Here is a 25,002-nt window from a genome sequence, read left to right as displayed (position 1 = left end):
TTTTTAACTGACAAGAAAGTAGGGTTAAATGGGATTTTGGGAAGGAATTGTTCCCTGGCAGGGTGGGCAGGCCCTGGCACAGGGTGCCCAGAGCAGCTGGGGCTGCCCCTGGATCCCTGGCAGTGCCCAAGGCCAGGCTGGACACTGGGGCTGGAGCAGCCTGGCACAGGGGAAGGTGTCCCTGCCATGGCAGGGTGGCACTGGATGGTCCTCATGTTCCTTCTCACCCAAACCAGTCTGGGATCCCTGAACATCTCTGCAGTTCTCCCTGGATGTCTCCCGCTCTGTTGAGGAGTTTTCCCTTCTCTTGCCGGTCTCTTCAGCTGCCTCCAGGCTGATGGTGATGGTGGTACCCTAGGAGATGATCTGGGGGCTCCGTGCAGTGCCAGGCAGGTTTGGTGACCCATGTGCAGGGGTCTGTGCCAGGAGCAGCGACCGGGGGGCTCCAGAGCGAGGGACAGCTCAGCACCTCCCATCTCTTCCCACCCCCTCTCGCTTCTCTTCCCTCGCTCCTTCCCTCTCCATTGCCTCCATTCCGCTGCACCCTCCTGTGCGTGGGCAGGGCCGGGGCCCCTCACCCATCCCGCTGCCCCTCACCCATCCCGCTGCCCGGGCAGCGCCGCCGTGCCCTGGGGAGCACCGGGGGGCCACAGCCATGCAGCCGGGAGGAGCGAGCTGTGACTTGTCATTTCCCTCGGCCTCCTGCCTCCCACTCTCCAGAGGGGCTCCAGGAGCCGCCTTGGCCGTCACCGGTAGGCACAGGCTGGGCACAAACCACGTGCAGCGGCGGGGCTGGGCATGGCTTCCTGCGGGGACGGCCAAGCTCTAATTCCTCCCGCCGGGATTAGAGGTTGGCACCGGCTGAGCCGGGCGAGGGGCAGGGCCGGGGGGCGCGGGCGCACACACGGATGTGGCAAGGGCTGAGGGACCCTCTGAGCAATCTGGGGGGACACCGGGCTTGGGGTGAGCTGGGAGCGCTCTCAGGTCCCTTGGGATCTGTGGGGAGGGATGGATCCCATTGCGGAATGGGGGATCCCCCTGGGATCCGTGGGGAGGGATGGATCCCATCCCGGAATGGGGGATCCCCCTGGGATCCGTGGGGAGGGATGGATCCTATCCCAGAATGGGGGATCCCCCTGGGATCCATGGGGAGGGATGGGTCCCATCCCGGTTCTGTGTCCTGGCTCCCTGGAGCTGCTCGAGGCGAGCCCCTGGCCCTGGGGCACAGAGAGGGGCAGAGCCGGGGCCGGGCGGGCAGGGGCTCACTGCCTTGTTTTCCTGCCTCCTCCGACTTTTGCACAGGCTGAGGGCGGGCGGGGGCGGCTCCGCGCTCCCCCCGGGGTGACTCGGCTCGCAGCGGTTCTCCCTCATTTCTCCGAGTCACTCCTCCAGCCCGGCCCCTCGGCTGCGCCCCTGGGAAGGGGATGCCCTCCCGAGCCGCTCTCGCTGCGCAGGAGCAGGGGAGGACTCTGCCCTTGCCGGTACTTGTGCGCTCCCGGTGCCCACGGGGGCCCGCGGGGACGGGGCTGTCCCCGCACCGCTCTGCCCGGTGCCGGGGGACACGGGGCGGGAGGGACACGCCTGGCCCCGGCTTCACTTCCCCGGGCACCCTCCCCGGTCCCCTGCACTCCTCCGAACTCACCGGGACCCGGGGACCCGGCTGAGGACCCTGGTGACGAGGGACAGTGAGGGAAGGGCCATTGCGAGGGGTGCTGGTGCAAAGCCAGGTCCAGCTGCCACATCCACCCGGAGAGGAGAGGAGGGGGCTCCCCGGAGCAGGGCCTGTCCCATGTCCCATGTCCCCTGTCCTGGCTGGGCAGGGCCAGAGGGAGGGACCAGGACACAGCAGGGCTCTCCAGGGCAGGGGGAGGGAAGGGCCATTCCGAGGGGTGCTGCCACATCCACACGGAGAGGAGAGGAGGGGGCTCCCCGGAGCAGGGCCTGTCCCATGTCCCCTGTCCTGGCTGGGCAGGGCCAGAGGGAGGGACCAGGACACAGCAGGGCTCTCCAGGGCAGGGGACAGGCTGTGCCTGGCTGGCAGGACCGTGACAGAGTCCTCCCCTGGAGCAGTGCTGGGGGCTCTGTGCCCCCCGAGGGACGCAGGAGGCTCACAGGCAGTGTCCCCCTCAGCCTGAGGCCACACGCCGGGGTGTCCCTGGCTGTACCAGCCTGACCCGGGCTCAGTCCATCCTCCCTCAGCACACTGTGGGTCACATCCTGCTGCTCACAGCCCCCGGCTCACCTCGGCGTGTCCCCAGCACAGCCTGGCCACTGCGGGGTCCCCACTCAGGGCAGCAGCTGCGGCTGAGTCCCACTCCCTGCGAGGGCCGAGCCTGTCCCGAGGGGTGAGCCCTGCCCATCCCCGGGGCTGAGCACCCAGGGGTGAGCCCTGCCCATCCCCGGGGCTGAGCACCCAGGGGTGAGCCCTGCCCCAGGGCTGAGCACCCAGGGGTGAGCCCTGCCCATCCCCGCAGCTGGGCACCGTTCCACCCCGAGGGGGGAGCCCAGCCCCGGGGCTGCCAGGGGAACCCCCAAGCCCCCTCCCACCCCACTCGAGGCAGCTCCCTGGCACCACACGACCCCCCAGGCCGGGGTCCCTGTCCTCAGCACCCCCTCCGTCCCCAGACCACCATCCCGCACGTCCTTGGGGTGGGCAGGGGGCTGCTCCTGCCGAGGCAGAGGAGGATGCACGATGGGGGAGGAGGAGGAAGAGGAGGCCGGGCCAGATGCCGAGAGCCCCCCGGGGCCTTGCTTTATGCCAGAGTAATATATTTGTGTCTTGACAATTCAGGAAGGGCTACAAAGGTGTTTTTTGTTGCGTAGGCGGGAGTTAAACAATTTCACTGTTGCTTTGGGATAAGTGAAAAATTCCTCTCAATGACTTTAAGTGCCTGCATTTCCCTGGGGACGGGGGGACGCGCTCGGCCCCACAACGGGGCTGCTGCCTGGGCACCCCGATTCCGTGGGCACCCCGATCTGTGGGCACCCTGATCCATGGGCACCCTGATTTGTGGGCACCCTGATCCATGGGCACCCCGATTCATGGGCACCCTGATTTGTGGGCATCCCAATCCATGGGCACCCTGATTCATGGGCACCCCGATTAGTGGATACCCCAATTCATGGGCACCCCGATTTGTGGGCACCCTGCTGTCACGGGCAGGGCCCCCCGGGAGCGGGGCCAGCGGGGTCGGGGCCGGAGCTGCTTGTGGTGGCAGAGAGCTGTGGATGCTTCTGGAGAAGGGGTTGGGGATCCACCAAACGGCAACTGTTGACACATCTGCCAATTCTTGATTTAAGGTGGTTTTTGTTTTTTGTTTTTTGTCATTTCATAAAACTTTTCAATCCAATAAAGCATGTAGTCTATTTTACGAGCTGCTGGCTGCTGCTCTGTTCTTGCAGCCCTTGCCAGGCTTCCAGCACAGTGGGATGGGACGCTGGTGCCTGCTGGGGATGGGTTCTTGGCCAGGTCAGTGGGGACAGAGCAGAGGGACACCCCAGCTCCCACCCGCACCAGGGCCCTGCCATCGTCCTCTCCTGTGGGAATTTGGTCCAAGGCACAGTGGATCCACCCCGGGGACATACTGGCACTGCCATGGGGACAGGGACAGGCAGCCACCCCCAAACTGCCCTGGGAGATGGGACAGCTCTGTGGGCAGCAGGTCACAGATTCCCAGAATCCCTGGGTTGGGAAGAGACCTTCCAGTCCATGGAGCCCAGCCCAGCCCCAAGAGCTCAGCCAAAGCCTGGCCCCCAGTGCCACATCCAGGCTGTGTTAAACACCCCCAGGGATGGTGACTGCAGCACCTCCCCGGGCAGCCATTCCAGAACTTTATCACCTTGCTGGAAAAACTCTTTCCTGCTCTGCAGCCTGCATTCCCTCGGTGCAGCTGCAGGCTGTGTGCTCTGGCTGTGTCAGTGCTGCTGCAGACAGAGCCCAGCCCAGCTGAGCACAGGCACCTTTCAGGAGCTGTGCACAGTGAGGAGGGCACCCCTGAGTCTCCTTTTCTCCAGGGGAGCACCCCCAGCTCCCTCAGGGCTTCCTCTCAGGGTTTGTGTTCCAGCCCCTCTCCAGCCTGGCTGTCCCCTCTGGATGTGCTCAGTGTCCCAAGGTCCTTCCCAGACTGGGTCCTGCTCCCAGAGTGTCCCAGCGTCACCTCTGAGGGGCAGGACGTGTCCAGGACAAACAGGGAAACACTCGCTGGGAGCAGAGGTTGGCATCGCCCGGGCTGGGGGATGGCAATGGCACAGGGACAGCAGCAGCCATCTCATGGGATGGTGGCACAGGGACAGCAGCAGCCATCCCACAGGACGATGGCACAGGGACAGCAGCCATCCCAGGGGACAATGGCACAGGGGGGACAGCAGCCATCCAGGGGACGGTGGCACAGGGACAGCAGCCATCCCTCGGGCTGTGCCCCCGGCAGATCCCAGTGTTTCCAGTGCCCTCCATGCCCACCTGCAGCCCTGTCCCAGCAGCACGCTCCCGGGGCAGTCCCCGCTCCCAGCTGCCCGTGTTTCCTCTTTTGAAAAGCACAAAGCACCTTTTCCAGGGCAGGAATCAGCACTCCCCGAGCCCTCCCAGCCCGGCCTGTCCAGGGACAAAGCTCCTTGGGGTTCATTCAAACCCCGCGCTCCTCGTTAGCCTGGCGCTCATTAGCGCTCATTAACACTCATTAGGGCCGGCTGCCTCCTCGCGGGCATCCGGGGGATCTCCAGAGGGCTCAGGATACCCGGGCAGGGCTGAGGATACCCAGGAAGGGCTCAGGATACCCGGGAATGGCTCAGCACACCCAGGAAAGGCTCAGCACACCGGGACAAGGCTCAGCACACCGGGCAGGGCTCAGCACACCGGGCAGGGCTCAGCACACCCGGGAAGGGCTCAGCACACCGGGCAGGGCTCAGAGCTGGTGCCACGGCTCTGGTTCCTGTCCCAGGCCAGCCCCATGGCTTTCCTTCCCTCTGCAGCCCAGCTCAGACACCAGCCCGCTGCTCCAGCTGCTCCTGCCTTCAGAACAGGGGCCTGAACCTCCGAGGAGAACCTGGGGGCGAACATCTGGGAGTGCAGCTCGGGCTCCAGCCACCCCAAACGCCATTTGGGATTGTCTTCCTTCTGTGGGCTTGGGGTCCTTTCTAATCCAATTTTCTCCAGTTTTAGGCCATTTTTTTCACAGATTTTCACCATTTATTCCCAAATTTTCTTCATTTTTTCCCTTTTTATTCCAAATTTTCCCCTTTTCCCCCCATTTTTCTCCCCAGAAATTCACCATCTGCACAGTGAAGGTGGAGGAGCTGGGCTTGAGGTCGATTTTGGGTCATTTCAGGCCATTTTAACCCAATTTTCTCCATTTATAGGTCATTTTTCACCTATCTCTGTCCTTTTTTCACATTTTTCCCAAAATTTTCTTAATTTTTTCCCTTTTTATTCCAAATTTTCTTAATTTTTTCCCCATTTTCCCCATTTTTCTCCCCAGAAATTCTCCTTTTGGGATTATTTTCCTTCTGTAGGCCCTTTTCCAGTAAAGCAGGCACCAGCCCAGCTTTACTCCCAATTCCTGGTCAGTTCCAGACATTCCCTGTGCCCGTCTTTGAGGCGGGGGGCTCTGTCTGAGCAGGACCAGGCTCACCTGGTGCACTGGGCACCTTCCCACCCACCCTGGGGGCTGAGGAACCCCCAGTGCCATTTTGGCTTGGAATCCGAACGGAACCACCGCCCTCACCTCATCCAGAAGCAGTAAAAAAAGGGATTTCCAGCCCCTCTGAGCCCTGGGATGTGTCTGTGAGCCCTCGGGATCAGGCTCAGCCCAAGGGTTGATGTTCATTGTCCTGTCTCGGAGCGAACCGCGGCGTTTGTGCTGTGGGGAAGGGGCTCCCCACGGGCTGCAAAGCACACACAGCAGCGTTCCCTGCCAGCCCGGCTCCCCAGCCCGCAGCTCCTGCTCCGTGCCACACTCAGGGCAGGGCTGGAGAGAACTGACCGAGTTTTTGGGGCTGGGTTTGGCACAGGAACTCGGCAGGGCTTCGGCGCTGCCGCCCTGAGCCCTCACGGGACCGGCAGATCCACGGAACGGTTTGGGCTGGGAGGGACCCCAAATCCATCCCATCCCACCCTGCCATGGCAGGGACACCTTCCCCTGTGCCAGGCTGCTCCACACAGACCGAGGGCAGGGCGGCAGAGCCTCAGATTGTTCCTGTGCAGTTGTTCCTTGGACACCTCCAGGGACGGGGACCCCACCACCAATTTAATCACACATTTCACACCCGGGCCTTGATTCAGAATAATTAAATTTAACACAGTTACTGTTTTGGCGTTTCAGGCGAGGTGTTTTGTCCCTTGGCGGGCTCTGTCTTTGGCGCCCTCGGCCCCGTCCTGTCCCTCCGGCTCCTCCCCCAGCGGGGAGGGGAGCGCTGGCGCCGCCATCTTTGAAACGGGCAGGATTCGCGGTGTTCCCCGGGGGCGGGGGCGATTCCCGGGGAGGGAAAGCAGGGACAATATCGGGATGAGGGCTAGGATTGGTGTCCGCCCGCGGCCACAGGCAGCGCCGGGAGCCGGGCTGTGCGGGAAGGGGCAAGGCAGGAGACCGTGCCCGCAGGCAAGATGGCGGCGGCCGCCTCAGCGGGGCGGGGCGCGCGCGGCGGGCGCGGGAAGCGGCGGGCGCGGAGGCACCGAGAGGGACCGAGGGGCACTGAGGGGGACCGAGGGGCACCGAGAGGGACCGAGGGGCACCCGCCGCCACCATGCACGTCGTGAAGCGGGGTGAGCGCTCCCCCCGCCCCGGGGGTGCCGGCGGGCCGGGGAGGGAGCGCCCCGCTGCCCTGGGGGTACCGAGTGTCGGGGATGGGGGCTCTGTCCTGCCCAGGGCACCCTCGGCTTTAGGGGTCCCTCGTGGCACCTGAAGGGGAGTCCCTGCCCCGTCCTGGGGTTCCCTCTGCTTTGGGGGGGCCCTGCGTGGCACCCCAGGTAAGCAGGTGGGAGTCCCCCCCATTTTGGAAGGGTCCCTCATGGCACGGGAGGGATGGGTCCCCCTCAGCTTTGGGGGTGCCTTGTGGCACATGGTGTGAGGGGGGGAGACGCCCCTTGGCTTTGGGGGTCCCCTCATGGCACCGCAGAGAGCAGAGGGGTGCCCCCCTGTGCTCCGTGGGAGGATGGGATCCCCTCAGCCCTGAGGGGGCTCCCCTCAGCTTTGGGGGTGCCCAGAGTGAGAGAGCTCCCCCCAGACACCCGGGGGGAGCGGTGAGACCTCTCCTTTGCTTTGGGTCCCGTGGCAGGAGCTTTGGGTTGGTCTCCCCTTCTTTTGGTCCCAGGGGTGCTGGGCCAGGGGAGGGGTCCCCAGGCTGAGGTGGGGGTGACCCTCAGCCCGGTCCCCACCCTGCGGATTGGCTTGGTGCAGTTTTAGGTGGGGATTCTTGGGGTGGAGGGGCAGCCTCCCCTTTCCTTGTACCCACCCAAGCAGGCTGTCCCTGGTGATTCCCACCCTGAATTCCCCCGCGGGAGGGGCTGGGTTGGGGTGCTGTGTGCTGGACTGGCTCTTACTGGGGCTGCACTGGGCTGCTCTATTCTGAACTGCTTCTTACTGGGGCTGCACTGGGCTGCTCTGTTCTGAACTGCTTCTTACTGGGGCTGCACTGGGCTGCTCTGTTCTGAACTGGTTCTTAGTGGGGCTGCACTGGTGTAACTGGGCGGGAGTGCTCTGTTCTGTTCTCACTGGTGTAACTGGGCGGGAGTGCTCTGTTCTGTTCTGTCTCTCCCTGTTCTGTCTCTCCCTGTGCTGTTCTGTCTCTCACCGTTCCGTTCTGTTCTGTCTCTCACTGTGCTGTTCTGTCTCTCACTGTTCTGTTCTGTTCTGTCTCTCCTGGGCTGTTCTGTCTCTCCCTGTTCCGTTCTGTTCTGTCTCTCACCATTCCATTCTGTTCTATCTCTCATTGCGCTGTTCTGTCTCTCCCTGTGCTGTTCTGTCTCTCCCTGGGCTGTTCTATCTCTCACTGTTCTGTTCTGTTCTGTTCTGTTCTGTTTCACTGTGCTGTTGTCTCTCACCGTTCCGTTCTGTGCTGTCTCTCACTGTTCCATTCTGTTCTGTCTCTCCCTGTGCTGTTCTGTCTCTCGCTGTGCTGTTCTGTCTCTCCCTGGGCTGTTCTATTCCATTCTGTGCTGTTTCATTGTGCTGTTGTCTCTCACCGTTCCGTTCTGTGCTGTCTCTCTGTGCTGTTCTGTCTCTCCCTGGGCTGTTCTATTCCATTCTGTGCTGTTTCATTGTGCTGTTGTCTCTCACCGTTCCGTTCTGTGCTGTCTCCCCGGGCTGCCCCGTGTCCGTGTCCCAGACGGGCGCCAGGAGCGGGTCATGTTTGACAAGATCACCTCGCGCATCCAGAAGCTCTGCTATGGCCTCAACGCCGACTTCGTGGATCCCGTGAGTGCCCCTGCCTGCCCCCACCTCTCCTGGGCAAGAGAAGGGTGGGGACCCGGGCAGCAGTTCCCGGGGTGTCCCGGCTGGGGTTTGGGGATCCCTGGGGGTCCCCTCCCGCTCAGCACGGTCTGTGATTCCCTGAACCCTTGGTAAACGCACCCAAAATGGGTTTGTTGCAATTGTTTGTGCCCTGAGGGGTTTTGCTTCCCAGATGCAGAGACTGTGGAGGGGAAAATCTCCTTTCCCTGCCAGAGATCCCTTTCTCCTCAAACCTTGGGGAAGCCATTGAGCCCCTGGTAGTTTAAAAAACAAGTTGTGTTGCTCCAGTTCCCGTATTTTGGATTTGGTAGGTTGCTCCCAGTGTCAGTCTGCAAAGCTGGAGCAATGGCACATGGAATCAGCTGCTGGTCAAACAGCAGGACAGAATTGCCTGCCATTGCCACATCCTTGCTTGGTTTTCTGAGCTGATATGGGGTGGGCATTGATCCCACTCATGGAAGCTTCTCCTACCAAAACCTGTGCCCAGGATGACCCCCCGCTGGATCCACTGGTGTCTGTGAGATTTTTATGCAGGTTTCAGACCCAGTCTGGCCATCTGGAGTCACCAGTTAAGGCTCTTCCCATCTCCCAGCTTCTCATGATCCATTCTCCTGTCTGAAATTCCACCCATCAAACAGTTGCCATTGGTCCTGTACCCAGAAGAAAGTCTTTGGGATGGATGGCAGGAGGAGGACACTGGTGACTGGGTGACTACAGCATGAAGTGCCCTGACTTGCCCCCAGTGACTGGGAGTTGATGCTAAGGACAGAAGTGAAATTCCAAGTCCTCCTGCCTACTCTTGCCCCTGAATCCTTATTTATTCTGCAGTCGTGTGTGACCTTTTTCCCTGGAGCTCAGTTTCTCCTTTGGAACTTGGATCTGCTTGTGCCAGAAGCTTCCCAGGCCAGCAGCAACCCTCCCAAATCCTGTGTTCATGTTCCCTGCAAGGCTGTAAATCCCACGAGTTGTGCAAGAGTAGCAACAGTTCACCGAGGTTCAGTAGAGACCAGTCAGTCCTATTGCCTGGAAGCCACCCTTACACAGAATCACAGCAGGGTTTGGGTTGGAGTGAGCTTTCAAGGCCACCCAGTGCCACCCTGCCATGGCGTCCCCAGTGTGTGTCCAGGAGCACTCCCAGCTGTCCCAGTCTGCTGCTCCAGTTTGCTCTCCTCCTCCCGCACAGTGAGCGGTGCTGCGGGCGCTGGATCCACCTGAGCCTCCCTGAGCTGGGGCATTTCCCTCCTGCAGGCACAGATCACCATGAAGGTGATCCAGGGGCTCTACAGCGGGGTCACCACGGTGGAGCTGGACACTCTGGCCGCAGAGACCGCGGCCACGCTGACCACCAAGCACCCCGACTACGCCATCCTGGCCGCCCGCATCGCCGTGTCCAACCTGCACAAGGAGACCAAGAAAGTCTTCAGTGGTGGGTGAACGCCCGCAGCTGCTGGGGGGAGAGACAGAGTGAGAGGTCTGGAGCACTGAAATTGGGAAATCTCCCAAGTGGGAGCTCCTGGGGGCCCAGGCTGGCTGAAAAAGCCTTGGAGGTGAAACCCACGAGTTTCCCAAGGCAAACGGAATTGCCTGGTTTATGAAAAGCAGTTGTAGAAATGGCATGGTGAAAAATGTGATGGACTGAGATCAAGTTGTACCCACTTTCCTCCCCATTTGTTACCTTTTACAGTGGGGTTTTGGCAGAATTTGTACAAGTGGATTGTTGAGGTTGGCAGTGCTGAGCAGCAGAAAAGCAGCTGTGTGTTTGAGGGGCTGGAGGGGTTATTTTATTTCCATGGGCTTTCCTGCCTTGCCCATCCCTGCATCCCAGTGCTGCGTGCTGCAGGGACAGGCCTGGACATGCCCTGCTCACATCCCTTTCCCTCACAGATGTGATGGAGGATCTCTACACCTACATCAACCCTCACAACGGGAAGCACTCCCCAATGATCTCCAAAGAGACTCTAGACATAGTTCTGGCCAACAAGGATGTAAGTTGGGGTTCTTTTTACTTCTGAACTATTGAATTTTGAACACTTAAAAAATTTGCTTTTCTTATTTTTTTTAAGCAAGCCATGTTTGTTTTAGGATCAAAAGCCAACACAGAAACCAGTGCAGGGCATGAGTGCAGAGTGTAAGAGGAGATGTAGGAGTTTTCTTCCTCTGTGGATGTTTTTGTAGAACAAAATGTTTGATGTTTTGTGAAATTTTTCTTGGATGTTCCCACTGCCATGATCAGTACAAGTAATTAATTTGAGAAGAAGTACCTATTGCTGGAGCAAAGGGAGGCAGCACAGGAAGGAGAGAAGTGATTTGGGTTCAGTTTCCAGGTCATTCCAGGTCCGTGTTCTGACCAGGAAGTTCCTTTTGTCCTTTGGGTCTGCGTTTTGTTTCTTGTTGTCCAATCAGATTTCACTAAATTCAGCCAAAAAAGAGTGAAAAAAGGTTGTTGAAGCTGTGCTTTTGTTGTTTGGAGGGAAGTGCTGTTCCTGCTTCATTCCTGTGCCCTGGTGCCCCTCACACACCAGAGCTTTGGGACCAGGAATGCCAACAGGTATAAATAACATTGTTACACCTTGTAAATTTTATTTCCTGCCAGCGCCTGAACTCTGCCATCATCTACGACAGAGACTTCTCCTACAACTACTTTGGCTTTAAGGTAGAGAGCACATTGCTCCTGGGTCTGTTGGGAAGGATGGGAATGCTTGTGGAATCATCTGGACTGGGGCAAAGGGGGCACAGGGGGGTGGGACATCAGTGGGGCTGTGGAGATGAAGGGCACCTGCACTAAGCAGCAGCCAGTGGGATGAGTCATGGGGTTCTCTTGCTGCTGGAATATTTTAACTCTTGGGCTGGGTTTCACAGCAGATCACAGGGTGTTGTTGGATCCGTTCCTAAAGGAAGTGCTCTAATCCTCAGCCAAAGAAGGGATTTTTGGTGTTGCCATTGTTCAGAGGAGCAGTTCTCTCAGGGTGTCATCCCACACATTTATCCTCCCTGGAATGCTCCCCACAGCATGCCAGGAGCTGCTCTGCTGCCCCACTCCAGCTCAGCTGTGCTGCTGTGGTTTGGGGCTCTGGGGGCTCCAGAGAGCTCCCGTGGGTTCAGGACAGTGTGGAACCTCCTGCTGTGCTCCACACTCTGTAATCCAGAGCAGTGCTGGAATCTTCCCTTGGCCTTGTGTATTTTCAGTCATTAATCACCTAATTAAGCTAATAAAGAGAGGAGCAGCAGAGTGCAAGGGTGGTAAAGCCTGGGGTGAAGGGTGTGGAGATAACTGGGATGAGTTTGGAGTTAACAGGGTTTTTTAAAAAATTCAAATCTGCCTGTCTGCTAAAATCCATCCTCTCTTTTGAAGACTCTGGAACGCTCTTACTTGCTGAAAATCAACTCCAAAGGTAAGGGCTGTTCCTAGTGCTCAGCACTTCTTAAAAAATTTGAGTTAATTTAAATTGAATGAAAGCTAAGTTTAGGTACTGTGATGCAGGCCTGTGGATTGGATATCCTGGGACACCAGAAGGGTCAGAGATTAATTATAGTATCATAAAGCTGAAACATAATTGGATTCTGGAGTGCATATTTGATTGAATTTAACTGTCAGTACAGGTGGGGGGTTTTTACCTCCTCCATGAGAGCAGCTGAGCATTGGAGCAGATTGTTCCTTGAGTTTTTCAAAGCCTGATGGGATGAAGTCCTGAATAAGCAGGCCTGGTGCTCTCTGAGCAGGAGTTGGGCTGGAGACCTCCAACCCCAGCCACTCTGTGATTCCATGAAAACTCTGGCTCCCCAGTGTCCCACTGCAGCATTTGGAGCTTGCTGCCATGACCCTGTGACTGTCACATGGGGTCTTCTTCCTCACTGCCTTTCTGGGTTTTCTTGGTGGGTGAGAGGCTGGGCATGCCCCAGCCATGTGCCTTGGAATCCCAAAATCCCTGTGCCCTGGGCACATTCCAGTGTGGGCAGCAGGAAAGGGATTGGGATTGTGTCCCTGTGCCCCCTCAGGTGAGAGCCCACCTGCAGAGCTGCCCCAGCCCTGTCCCAGCACAGGGAGGAGCTGGAGCTGCTGCAGAGAGCCCAGAGGAGGCTCCAGGATGAGCAGAGGGATGGAGCAGCTCTGCTGGCAGCCATGGATCTCCTGGCCGTGTGTCCCTGCAGTTGCTGAGCGTCCCCAGCACATGCTGATGAGGGTGTCCGTGGGCATCCACAAGGCCGACATCGACGCCGCCATCGAGACCTACAACCTGCTCTCGGAGCGCTGGTTCACCCACGCCTCGCCCACGCTCTTCAACGCGGGCACCAACCGCCCCCAGCTCTCCAGGTGCTCTCCTCCCTCTGTGCAGGGCTCCCTTAGGGAGCAGGGATCCCTTAGGGATCACATCTGCTCAAGCGAGACACGTGCACAACCTCTGAAACGAGCAGCTGAGTTTCCGCGTGTGTTTTATGATGTTTTGAGCAGCTGCTGTCAAGTTTTAGTTGTCTTGGGGGAAAATGCCCAGGTTTCTGTCAGCTCTGGAGATATTGGAAACCTTTGAGTGGCTGTATTACATGGGAAAGTTCCAGATGTGCATAGTCTGCTGCAGGTTACCAAATGAATCCTGGTAATTGTTTCCTAAAAGCAGCAAGCATAACTGATAGGTTTTTGATACTGTATATATCAGGAAAAGGATTATATTTTTATAGAGGTTTTTATCAATGTATTGGGAAAAGGTTTTTCCCTCAGAGCATGCTGGGCACTGCCCAGGGAATGGGCACGGCCCTGAGGCTGCCAGAGCTCCAGGAGCCTTTTGGCCAGGGATGCCCAGGCTGGGGTTGTGCAGGACCAGAAATTGGACTCTGATCTTTGTGGGTCCCTTCCAGCTCAGGGTATTCCACGATTCTATCATGAAAAATGTTTGGTAGCAGAGGTATCAGCAGTATAAGTACTGCTCATGGTGTTTTCTGTTTTGTCCTTTATTCCACACCTGTGGGATTGCTTTGTGGAGCACGATCAAGGTCGCGTGTTTGCCCTGGGTTTTGCAGCCTGATGAAACACTTACGACTTTTCCTTCCCATCTTTGCTGAAACCATTTGTTTCCTTCAGCTGCTTCCTGCTGTGTATGAAGGACGACAGCATCGAAGGCATCTACGACACCCTGAAGCAGTGTGCCCTCATCTCCAAGTCTGCTGGGGGCATTGGCCTTGCCGTGAGCTGCATCCGTGCCACGGGCAGCTACATTGCTGGGGTGAGTGCCTGTCCCTGTCTGAGTCACCCCAGCACAGGGACACTGCTGCTGCTCCCAGGAAATGCCAAACCACTGCTGCCTCTCTCTGTTCACACAGCACTGAGCCTCCCTCAGGCATCCTTTGGCTTAAGGCAGGAAGGTTGGCTTTCCTTGGTGTTTTGGCTTCCTGACAGAAACCCTTCCAAAAAGAGGATCTGATTCCGCTGTTTGGTCAGACAATTCCAATGTTTGTCTGTTAGCAGCCTAGGAATATGCCCAGAGACTTGTGCACTAGCCCTTTGCCTTTCTGTGTCTCTAATTGCCCCAGACCTTCTGTGGATGTGTGTTTGGGGTTTCTTGTCACAGTCTGTGTAAACCCTGCAAGCCTTTAGGTGACATAATGCAGAGAAAGAAGTTAGGAGGGATATTTTATTAACTCTGGGACACGTGGCTGATATATACATTTTTGTCATAAAAAGTGTGGGGAAGGGACTAGAAATAATGGGTGGTGATCAGTGGAAGGGCTCTGCAGCCTGGGGAAAGACCCACAGGAAGTGCAGGCCAGCCCCTGCAGGGAGTTGCTTTTGCTGATGGTTTTCCTGTGCCTCTGCAGACAAACGGGAATTCCAACGGGCTCGTTCCCATGCTGAGGGTCTACAACAACACCGCCCGCTACGTGGATCAAGGGGGAAACAAGGTACCTTAAATGAGGTCCAGCAGGGAGCCTTGGGTAATGGGAGAGCTTCCACACTGCCAAGGGCTGTCCCATGAACATCAGGGAGCTGATGGAGTGGTTGTGGGTGGCACATAATCACAAAAGGGCATTTTTCCCCTTGTGTTGGTATCTGGTGCTGCCCCCCAGTTCCCAGCTGGTTTGGGGTGTTGTGGGCACTGGGGAGCAGGGCAGGAGGTTTCTTTCCAAGGACAGTTTGTTCTGATCCAGATTGTGTTCTGTGTCCCAGAGACCTGGGGCTTTTGCCATCTACCTGGAGCCGTGGCACTTGGACATCTTTGAGTTCCTGGACTTGAAGAAGAACACAGGGAAAGAAGAGCAGCGAGCCAGGGACCTGTTCTTTGCACTCTGGATCCCTGATCTCTTCATGAAGAGAGTGGAAACCAACCAGGTGAGAACTTGGCTGGTGCAGAAAAGGTCTGGTGGTGGAGGAGCAGGTGAGCAGCCCTGAAGGAGCTCAGCAAGGGCTGCAGAGCTGCTTTGCTCCTTGTTCCTTCCAGGGCCTTCCTGGAGGAGCTGCTGCACCTTGTTTGAGAAGTTGGCTGTGCAGGTGGATAATGGAGCTGGGTATCTCCAGCTCCGTGTTTTGCTTCAGGGCTTAATCTTACAGCCCATGATTTGTTCTTGGACTCTTGGGCTGTTTTGACTCTGGGGTTTCCTTAGGGCATCAGCATTTTCTCAGTAAATTGTTCTTGTGCCTGCTTGTATTTCACAGAATCCCAGACTGGCTTGGCTTAAGCCTCCCTTATGGGAGGGACCTTAAAACTCATCCAGTGCCACCCTCTGCTATGGGCAGGGACATCTTCCACTGTCCCAGATTGCTCCAAACTCCATCCAACCTGGCCTGGGACACTTCCAGGGATGGGGTGGCTTTAATTAACAGTGTGCCTAAAGATTTCCTCTGAATATTTTTCCCCTGTACAGGACTGGTCCTTAATGTGCCCAAATGAGTGTCCTGGCCTGGATGATGTCTGGGGAGAGGAATTTGAGAAGCTCTATGAGAGGTAAGAAGAGTGAGCAGCCCTGTAAGTGGTGCCATGCTCTCCCAGAGCTGCCCGTGTCCTGTAGGATCTGTGGCACAGCTTTGTGGGAAGGGCTCAGAGGTGGCCACTGGGCTCATTGTCAGATCGATAAAAACGTGAGGATGGGGCTGTGTCCTTCACACTGTGACCTGTCAGGGTGGAGCTGTGTGTGAATGACCATTTCAGCCTGTTGGAGGGACAGTGTCCCTGTGAGAGGGACATCCTGGAGCGATCCCCACTCCATGGCTTTGTGTGGCATTGCTCTGTGGCTGCTGTGGTGAAAGATTGATTTCCCTTAAACAAGGCAGTGCTGCTGCCCTGCTGTGAGGGCTCCCCGTGCAGAGCTCAGCAGGGAGGAGGGCCTTGGCTGCCCCAGGCCCCGAGGAGTTCAGACCTGTCCCTGGTGCCCGGGGCTCGGGGGCTGACAGGGCTCCCTGTGTGTCCAGCTACGAGCGGCAGGGCCGCGTGCGCAGGGTGGTGAAGGCCCAGCAGCTCTGGTACGCCATCATCGAGTCCCAGACCGAGACTGGCACCCCCTACATGCTCTACAAGGACTCCTGCAACAGGAAGAGCAACCAGCAGAACCTGGGCACCATCAAGTGCAGCAACCTGTGCACCGAGATCGTGGAGTACACCAGCAAGGAGGAGGTGGGTGCAGAATGGGAGCTCGGAGTGCTGGGCAGGCAGGGAGTGCTCCTGTGGCAGCTCTGTGCCTGCCTGGGAGTGCTCCTGTGGCAGCTCTGTGCCTGCCTGGGAGTGCTCCTGTGGCAGCTCTGTGCCTGCCTGGGAGTGCTCCTGTGGCAGCTCTGTGCCTGCCTGGGAGTGCTCCTGTGGCAGCTCTGTGCCTGCCTGGGAGTGCTCCTGTGGCAGCTCTCTGGCTGGGAGTGCTCCTGTGGCAGCTCTCTGGCTGGGAGTGCTCCTGTGGCAGCTCTCTGGGATATGTCTGGGTGTTGCTTGGGGAAGGGAGCAGGCAGCTGAGAAACTCCTGACCTGAGTACTCCCAGCCCTTCCACTCACTGTGGGTTCCCTTCCCACTCACTCCTGTGGAGGATTTGGGGTGGCACAAGACATCCTTCAAAGGAAAAGTGACAAGGAACAAATCAGGCTGAAAAATTGCTTCCAACCCAGACCCTTCTGGGATTCTGTGTAAGGATGGTTTCCAGGCAGTAGGACTGACCAGGGCAGGATTTTTCTGGTCATACCAATTTCTCCTGAACTTTCCTGAATTGTTGTAACAGCTTCTGACGTGCCAGAGGGTGCACTTTCCCAGCCTGGCAGGTTCCCTGGCGGGTTGTTCCCATGAGTTTGGGGCAGAGCTGTGTGTTCTGGGCCCGTTCCCAGTGATCCCCTGTCTGCCCACAGGTGGCCGTGTGTAACCTGGCCTCCATCGCCCTGAACATGTACGTGACCCCCGAGCACACCTACGACTTCAAGAAGCTGGCTGAGGTCACCAAGGTCATCGTCAGAAACCTCAACAAAATCATTGATATCAACTACTACCCTGTGCCAGAGGTGAGTAGGGCTGAATCCTGCCCACAGCAATCCCAGAGTAGTCTGGGACACAAGGAATCACAGGGGAGCTCCATGAATCACCTGTTCCCAGGCGGGACCTCTCAGTGCCTGCCTGAGCTTCAGCCCAGAGCAGCTCTGTGGTGAAGCAGTTGTAGGAAAGCTTCCCACTCTGCTTCTGCCACTGGAATTTTTTAGTGTGTGAGGATTTCCATGAAGCATAGACCAGCACTAGGAGCAGAGAGAAGGATCCTGGAAAGATCCTGAGAAAGTGTAACTCATTTTGGTTGGTTTTACAACTCCCGGACAGAAGGGGACAGCCAGGTGGGGGTCAGGCTCTGCTCACAGAGAGCAAGAAAAATGACACAAGGAAATGGCCTTGGCCTGTGCCAGGGGAGGTTTAAATTGAACATTAGGAAAAATTTCTTAGTGGAAAGGTTTGTCCAGCTCTGGCACAGAATGCCCAGGGCAGTGGTGAAGTCCTCATCCCTGGAGTGATTTAATATCCATATGGATGTGGTACCTGGGGACATAGTGACATAGTCAGTGGTGGCCTTGGCTCTGCTGGGGAGCAGTTGGACTTGGTAGGCTCTGATGATTTTCCAACCTCAGTGATTCTGTGATTCTGCTCTATTAAATGTCTTCATTGATCAGAAAGTGCTGAGTGTTCTCTTCGAAACCCTGCCTCTCCCCTTGCTGGGTTAAACAATCACAGCCTGTGCTAAGTTCTGACAGACTGGGTGTGGGCTCAGCAAGCAGCGTGAGGATGGAAGGAGTGCTGCTGCAGGGCTCCTGGCACGCTGCAGCAGGAGCTTTGGCTCGCTGAGGCCCTTCCCAGCTGTGCTGGAGGTGACGTGTCCGTCTGTCCCGCAGGCCGAGCGCTCCAACCGGCGGCACCGGCCCATCGGCATCGGCGTGCAGGGCCTGGCCGACGCCTTCATCCTCATGAGGTTCCCCTTCGAGAGCGCCGAGGCGCAGCGCCTCAACCAGCACATCTTCGAGACCATCTACTACGGGGCCCTGGAGGCCAGCTGTGAGCTGGCCAGGGAGCAGGGCCCCTACGACACCTACCAGGGCTCGCCCGTCAGCAAGGGGGTGAGTGCCAGGGATGGGACAGGGAAATGCTCTGGGAAGCTGATCCTGTGCCTGGGCTGGGGCAGGGACCTGCAGGGACCTGGTTCGTGGCAAGTGGGATCTGCCAGCAGTGCCCTGGAGCCAGGAGAGACATCCCTGTCCTGGGGACAGCGTCACTGCCCAGAGGGAAGGGTTTGTCCCACTCTGCCCTGGGCTGGGGCAGCCTCACCTCCAGTGCTGGGGACATTCTGGGTGTCTCAGTATCAGAGATCCAAGAGAGAGCCCCAGGAGGGACACGGGGATGGGGAAGGGCCTGGAGGGGCCCCCGAGGTGCCTCGGTCAGTTCAGCTGGAGCAGCCTGAGGTCAGAGCTCCCCGGGGCTGCAGCTCCTCCCGAGGGGCAGCGCAGGGACAGCTCCGAGCTCTGCTCTGGGACAGGGACAGCACCAGGGAGCGCCTGGGGCTGGGCCAGGCCAGGCCAGGCTGCAGAGCAGGGAAAGGCTCTTCCCCAGAGGCTGCTGGCACTGCCCAGGCTGCCCAGGGAATGGGCACGGCCCCGAGGCTGCCAGAGCTGCAGGAGCCTTTGGCCAGCGCTGCCAGGGATGCCCAGGCTGGGGTTAGGGGGGTCTGGGCAGGGCAGGGGTGGCACTGGGGGATCCCTGGGGGTCCCTTCAGCTCAGGATATTCTGGGATTCTCTGATTTGCAAAGGCAACCAGACTCAGCCTGTGCCCTGCTAATGGGATCTAATGGGAGAGAAGGATTAAGAGACATAACAGGTCCATTTCCAATGGGGTTTATAAAACATGGAGAAAAGAGTGCCCTCTCTAATTAGGACCAAACTGTGTTCCTCAGATCCTTCAGTATGACATGTGGAATGTCACCCCCTCTGACCTTTGGGACTGGAAGGCTTTGAAGGAGAAGATTGCCAAGTGAGTAACCCTGCACAGTTTGTAGTAGATGTCAGATAAAACCCAGACTGGGTTGGGTGGGAAGGACCTCAAAGGCCATTCAGTGCCACCTCAGCCATGGCAGGGACACCTTCATTGTCCCAGGGTGCTCCCAGCCCCATCCAGCCTGGTTTTGGATATGGATTTGGTATGTTCTGTCTACTGAGAACTAAAGGCAGGGTCCAAGTGTGAAAACAGCCCCATGTGTTCCTTCTACCCAGCAGATCTTTTCTCTGAGCTGTTTTTTGGGTGGCTCTCTTCCCTTTTTATCCTTCCAAGGCTGAGGAGCCCACCCTCACTACTCTGCCTTAGCTGAGTTCTAATTCCATTTTGGATGCATCCTGCAGGAGGATTTGTGTTCCCATTAAACAAACGTAGTGAGGAGTGAGCCATGAGCTGGCCCTGCTGCCAGGGAAAAGCTGAGCCTTGAACATCCTGAAGACAGGAATCACTGAAGTGTGAAGTGCCTGTCATGGACTAATTCTGGCTGTTTGGCTGTAATTTTTAAACGTGGTAAATCTGTCCCCTGTCTGGTGTGTGGAGAGGTTTCAGCCTCTTCATGGGCTGCTGGTTCAGTTCTGCCTCAGGGCTGTGGATCGTGCAGTGCCTGGCAGATTGTCTTCCCATGACTGAACCATTTGGGAAAGCCTCTGATGAGGGATGGAACAGCAAAGCCCCTAATTCCACTTGCACTTGACCCACAGTGCAGTTCAGTGGTGCTTCCCTTTTCCTGTGGGTGATGTGGGGCTTCGCAGGTTATCCGCATTTCCCCGTCCCTGCTGTTCCTGGCTCTTTTCTGTCCTGTGTCCCTTGGCTGCAGCCCCCTAACCTTGCCTGTTGTCCCCAGATACGGTGTCAGGAACAGCCTCCTCATTTCCCCCATGCCCACGGCCTCCACGGCCCAGATCCTGGGCAACAACGAGTCCATCGAGCCCTACACCAGCAACATCTACACACGCAGGGTCCTCTCGGGGGAGTTCCAGGTGAGCTCTGGGGAGCAGCTTTCCTCTTTCCTGAGTTTTTATGACTAAGGAAGACAAGGGGAGGCCTCACACCTGGGGGCTCAGTTCAGCCTGATGTTTGTGCCCAAGAGGACCTGGAGCACTGGGTGCTGCAGGAGTCCAGCTCTGTGTGCTCCACAGTCACCAGGGAATAGGTGAAATTATAAACAAGTGCTGCTTTTGTCTGGGAAAAGCCTTTGTGGGGCCTCAAGGTGGGCTGCAGGAATAACTGCTGGGGGGGGTGGTGATGTCATGGGGGGGACATGGGAAGAGTAGCTGAGACCACGGTCCTGAGAAGGAGCTGTGAAGCCCTCAGGGGTCTGAAGGGGCCATGGAAGAGCTCCACAGGCTCAGGGGGGTCTGTCAGTCAGGAAAGGGAGTGAAACAAGTTGGGTTCTGGAGGCTGGAGTTAGCAAAGCCCCCTGTGGAGACAAGGGGAGGCTGTCCCTGTTTGGGAGGTGTGCCCATCCCCTCTGGGGTGTCTCAGTGCTCTCCATTCCTCCTGGCTGCAGGATCACCCCAGACAGGAGTGGGGAGGTGGAACAGGAGGATCATTGCCCTGCCTCCCTGTGTAGGGCTGGGGGACAGGGACCCCAGCCCCAGCAGGAAAAGGGGGCTGTGTTTTCTTCCCAATACTCAGCCTGCCCCTGTTCTGTTCTTTCCCCTCCTGACATCAGTCTTGATTGTTCACACCCTTCTTTAGGAACTCAGGTCGTGGCCAGTGGCTCTGTAACAGCAAGATCTCTCCTTTTCCCTCTTTTGGAGTTCCTCATGCAGGGCAGTTCCATACAGCCCCCTTCTAATTTGCCATGTCCAGCAGAATCCCAGAATGGTTTGGAGGGACCTTAGAGATCATGTAATTCCAGGGACACCTTCCACTACCCCAGGCTGCTCCAAGCCTGTCCAGCCTGGCCTGGAACACTTCCAGGGGTGAGGGCCTGTCAGGAATGTGCAGGATCTTGTTCAGCCATTTAAAAACCTTTGGCTTCTGCCCCTCCCAGGTTGTGAATCCCCACTTGCTGAAGGATCTCACGGAGAGGGGCCTGTGGAACGAGGAGATGAAGAACCAGATCATCGCCCACAACGGCTCCATCCAGGTACAGGGCAGCAGGGCAGGGATTCTGCCAGGCACGTCCTGCTCCTTCTGCACTCACACTTAGCAGCAAGATGATAAAGGGCAGGTTTCATAGCAGGGAGTATCATGGGATGTCCTGAGCTGAAGGGACCCCCAGGGACCCCCCAGTGCCACCCCTGCCCTGCCCAGACCCCCCCAAGCCCAGCCTGGGCATCCCTGGCAGCGCTGGCCAAAGGCTCCTGGAGCTCTGGCAGCCTCGGGGCCGTGCCCATTCCCTGGGCAGCCTGGGCAGTGCCAGCAGCCTCTGGGGAAGAGCCTTTCCCTGCTCTGCAGCCTGTCCACATGTAACTGCTGAGGGTGTTTGCAGGTGTGCTTGCAGACACAGGATGTGCAGAGGAGGCCACCAAGCTTCAGAGGGATGGAGCACCTCTCCTGCAAGGAAAGGCTGAGAGAATTGGGATTGTTCAGCCTGGAGAAGGCTCCAGGGTGACCTGATTGTGGCCTTCCAGGGCCTAAAGGAGCCAACAGGAAACATAGAGAGAGACAGTTTACAAGGGCTAGAAGGACACAGGGCATGGCTTCCCACTGCCAGAGGATGGAATTTTGGGCAGGATTTGTTCCCTGGCAGGGTGGGCAGGCCCTGGCACAGGGTGCCCAGAGCAGCTGGGGCTGCCCCTGGATCCCTGGCAGTGCCCAAGGCCAGGCTGGACACTGGGACTGGAGCAGCCTGGCACAGTGGAAGGTGTCCCTGCCATGGCAGGGTGACACTGGGTGGGATTTAAGGACCCTCCAGACCCAAACCAGTCTGGGATTCTCTGTTTGGACTCAGGGATAGAGCTCAGCTGTACAGGCCTCAGTTCCAGTCAGGATTGCTGGAGCCCTGGCAGTCACTGAAGAATTCCATGTTATAAATAGGGATATCTGGGCAGTCAGTGCTTTCCACGCTGCAAAACTCCTCCTGTTCTTCCAGAACATCCCTGAGATTCCTGATGACCTGAAGCAGCTCTACAAGACTGTGTGGGAGATCTCCCAAAAAACCATCCTGAAGATGGCTGCAGACAGAGGGGCCTTCATTGACCAGAGCCAGTCCCTGAACATCCACATTGCTGAGCCCAACTACGGGAAGCTCACCAGCATGCACTTCTATGGCTGGAAACAGGTACAGCTGGGCTCCTTCCCCAGAATGGGGCATCAGCTGGCATTATTGGGGCTCCTTCCCCAAAACAGGGCATCAGCTGCCATTATTGGGGCTCCTTCCCCAGAATGGGGCATCAGCTGGCATTACTGGGGCTCCTTCCCCAGAATGGGGCATCAGCTGGCATTATTGGGGCTCCTTCCCCAAAATGAGCCATCAGCTGGCATTACTGGGGCTCCTTCCCCAAAGCAGGGCATCAGCTGCCATTATTGGGGCTCCTTCCCCAGAATGGGGCATCAGCTGGCATTACTGGGGCTCCTTCCCCAGAATGGGGCATCAGCTGGCATTATTTGGGCTCCTTCCCCAAAACAGGGCATCAGCTGGCATTACTGGGGCTCCTTCCCCAGAATGGGGCATCAGCTGGCATTACTGGGGCTCCTTCCCCAAAACAGGGCATCAGCTGCCATTATTGGGGCTCCTTCCCCAGAATGGGGCATCAGCTGGCATTATTGGGGCTCCTTCCCCAGAATGGGGCATCAGCTGGCATTACTGGGGCTCCTTCCCCAGAATGGGGCATCAGCTGTCATTATTGGGGCTCCTTCCCCAAAATGAGCCATCAGCTGGCATTACTGGGGCTCCTTCCCCAAAACAGGGCATCAGCTGCCATTATTGGGGCTCCTTCCCCAGAATGGGGCATCAGCTGGCATTACTGGGGCTCCTTCCCCAGAATGGGGCATCAGCTGGCATTATTGGGGCTCCTTCCCCAAAACAGGGCATCAGCTGGCATTACTGGGGCTCCTTCCCCAGAATGGGGCATCAGCTGGCATTACTGGGGCTCCTTCCCCAGAATGGGGCATCAGCTGGCATTACTGGGGCTCCTTCCCCAGAATGGGGCATCAGCTGCCATTATTGGGGCTCCTTCCCCAAAACAGGGTATCAGCTGGGATTATCTGGGCTCCTTCCCCAAAATGAGCCATCAGCTGGCATTATTGGGGCTCCTTCCCCAAAACAGGGCACCAGCTGGGATTGGGGCTCCCTCCCCACACACAAGGCATCAGCTGGGGGGTATTTCTAAGAAACAGGGGCCTTACCTGGGGCTGGGAGCTTGTTCTCAAATCTAGGGGCATTACCTGGGGCTGGGAGCTTGTTCCCAAAGAACAAGTGCTGTACCTGGGTTTGGAGGCTTGTTCCCAGCAAATGGGGCCTGGTAACTTTGGCACGCAGGGACCGATAAGTTCTGGCACAGCAAGTCGGTCTCAGCATTCCAGGAAGGGCAAACGGCTGTTTCCTTCCAGGAATCCTGTGTTCCCCTGGAGCGTCCCTGGGGGTGCTGCTCTGGAGTGTCCCAGTGTCCCCAGGGCCTGAAGACTGGCATGTACTACCTCCGGACAAAGCCAGCTGCCAACCCCATCCAGTTCACCCTCAACAAGGAGAAGCTGCGGGAGCGGGAGAAGGCGTCCAGGGAGGAGGAGGAGAAGGAGAGGAACAAGGCAGCCATGGTGTGCTCCCTGGAGAACAGGGAGGAGTGCCTGATGTGTGGCTCCTAAGGGATCGCCCGCGGCTCTGGCAGAGCCGCTGCCCCTGCCTGGAGCTGCTGGGACAGGAGCATCTGCAGCAACGTGAGGATGCTGGGGCTGGGGCTGGGGCTGGGAGGGGGTGGTGTGGCTTCCCCATCCACAGGGATGGGCTGAGCATAGCTGTAGTAGCTGGGCTTCCCGGGGATTTCAGTGCTCTGGCGTGGCCTTCTGTGGAGCCCTGCGGGTGGGAGCGGGGACGGGGAGGTGCCACAGGTCTGTCCTGGGCGCTCCAGACTGTGCCTTGCAGTCAGCAAAGGCTGCTCCTCGTGTGCCAGATGCAGCAGCACACCTGGCTGGTCCCTTTTCCTTGGCTGGGAGCCCCCCAGGGCAGGTGTGTTCGGTGCCTGCCAGGGCACAGGGGCAGCTGTGTCCTGCTGACACACCTGCAGTGTCCCCACCCTGCCACAGCCTCCTCGTCCCACTGCTGCTCCCTCTCCTTGTCCCTCTCCTCTGGCCTTTCCAGAGCACCTTTGGAAGGAGCAGATGGGTGGAAGGGGTGGTGCTTCCTGGGCTCTTCTCCTTCAGCTGGCCATGGCAGGGCCTGGCACTGGCTGAGTGTCCTCCAGTGGGGCCAGGAAAGGCAGAGCTGCTGCCCTGCATTTTGTTCTGCAATAAATTCACTAGTTTGATCTAATTGTTCAGGCAGTTTCCTGGCAGGGGGGCCAGTGCTGTCCTTGGCCACAAGTCAGGTGCCATTTTGTGAGGGCCACATGCCATTGGTGAAGGTCACCTGCCATCTCTTTTCAGGGAGCTCCATTCCTCCCCTCCAGGTAGTTCTTAGATTTTTTAAACCTCTTACCAATTTACTGCTCCTGTACTCACTCTATGCTCGAACTCAATGGGGCTTCAGGCAGTTCTGCAGTATTTATTGAACTCGTGAGCCACACCCCACCTGAGTCCAAGCTCAATAAAATGTGGAATGTCGAAGGAATGGGTGGTGCTGTTGGGAACACTCCTGCTGGTGATGGACACCGAGCATCTGTGCTCACAGGGTGGTGCTGGGGCTCCTGGGCTGCTGTCCACGGGGACACGGAGCCACTGTCCCTCTCAATAAAACGTGGAATGTCGAAGGAATGGGTGGTGCTGTTGGGAACACTCCTGCTGGTGATGGACACCGAGCATCTGTGCTCACAGGGTGGTGCTGGGGCTCCTGGGCTGCTGTCCACGGGGACACGGAGCCACTGTCCCTCTGCACAGCTCCTGGCACCAGGGGACACGGAGCCACTGTCCCTCTGCACGGCTCCTGGCACCAGGGACACGGAGCCACTGTCCCTCTGCACAGCTCCTGGC

At 57.8% G+C, this 25,002-nt stretch overlaps 1 protein-coding gene across 1 annotated transcript; it reads left to right on the top strand.

Moving 5' to 3' along the window:
• Positions 1-6,623: 6,623 nt before the first annotated feature.
• Positions 6,624-24,643, top strand: RRM1 (ribonucleotide reductase catalytic subunit M1). Its single transcript, XM_041470326.1, has 19 exons — positions 6,624-6,757; positions 8,320-8,408; positions 9,693-9,870; positions 10,329-10,429; positions 11,038-11,097; positions 11,797-11,836; positions 12,594-12,756; positions 13,519-13,660; positions 14,253-14,336; positions 14,602-14,763; positions 15,297-15,376; positions 15,841-16,042; positions 16,757-16,906; positions 17,777-17,998; positions 18,830-18,906; positions 19,772-19,907; positions 20,927-21,022; positions 21,971-22,159; positions 23,494-24,643. The coding sequence occupies exons 1-19, from the start codon at positions 6,739-6,741 to the stop codon at positions 23,680-23,682; spliced, it is 2,379 nt and encodes a 792-aa protein (XP_041326260.1). The 5' UTR covers positions 6,624-6,738; the 3' UTR covers positions 23,683-24,643.
• The last annotated feature ends 359 nt before the right edge of the window (positions 24,644-25,002 follow it).

This window comes from Pyrgilauda ruficollis, unplaced genomic scaffold (genome assembly GCF_017590135.1).
Source record: "Pyrgilauda ruficollis isolate IOZ18807 unplaced genomic scaffold, ASM1759013v1 scaffold244, whole genome shotgun sequence".
In the NCBI taxonomy this organism is placed as follows: domain Eukaryota; kingdom Metazoa; phylum Chordata; class Aves; order Passeriformes; family Passeridae; genus Pyrgilauda; species Pyrgilauda ruficollis.
This window is presented reverse-complemented; position numbering and strand designations above follow the sequence as displayed.

What these genes read in the sequence shown, in the direction of transcription:
- RRM1 (XM_041470326.1), top strand. An exon ending in ACAACTACTTTGGCTTTAAG is followed by an intron (nt 11,098 to 11,796) that starts GTAGAGAGCACA and finishes TCTCTTTTGAAG; the next exon opens with ACTCTGGAACGCTCTTACTT. An exon ending in ACTACTACCCTGTGCCAGAG is followed by an intron (nt 16,907 to 17,776) that starts GTGAGTAGGGCT and finishes TCTGTCCCGCAG; the next exon opens with GCCGAGCGCTCCAACCGGCG.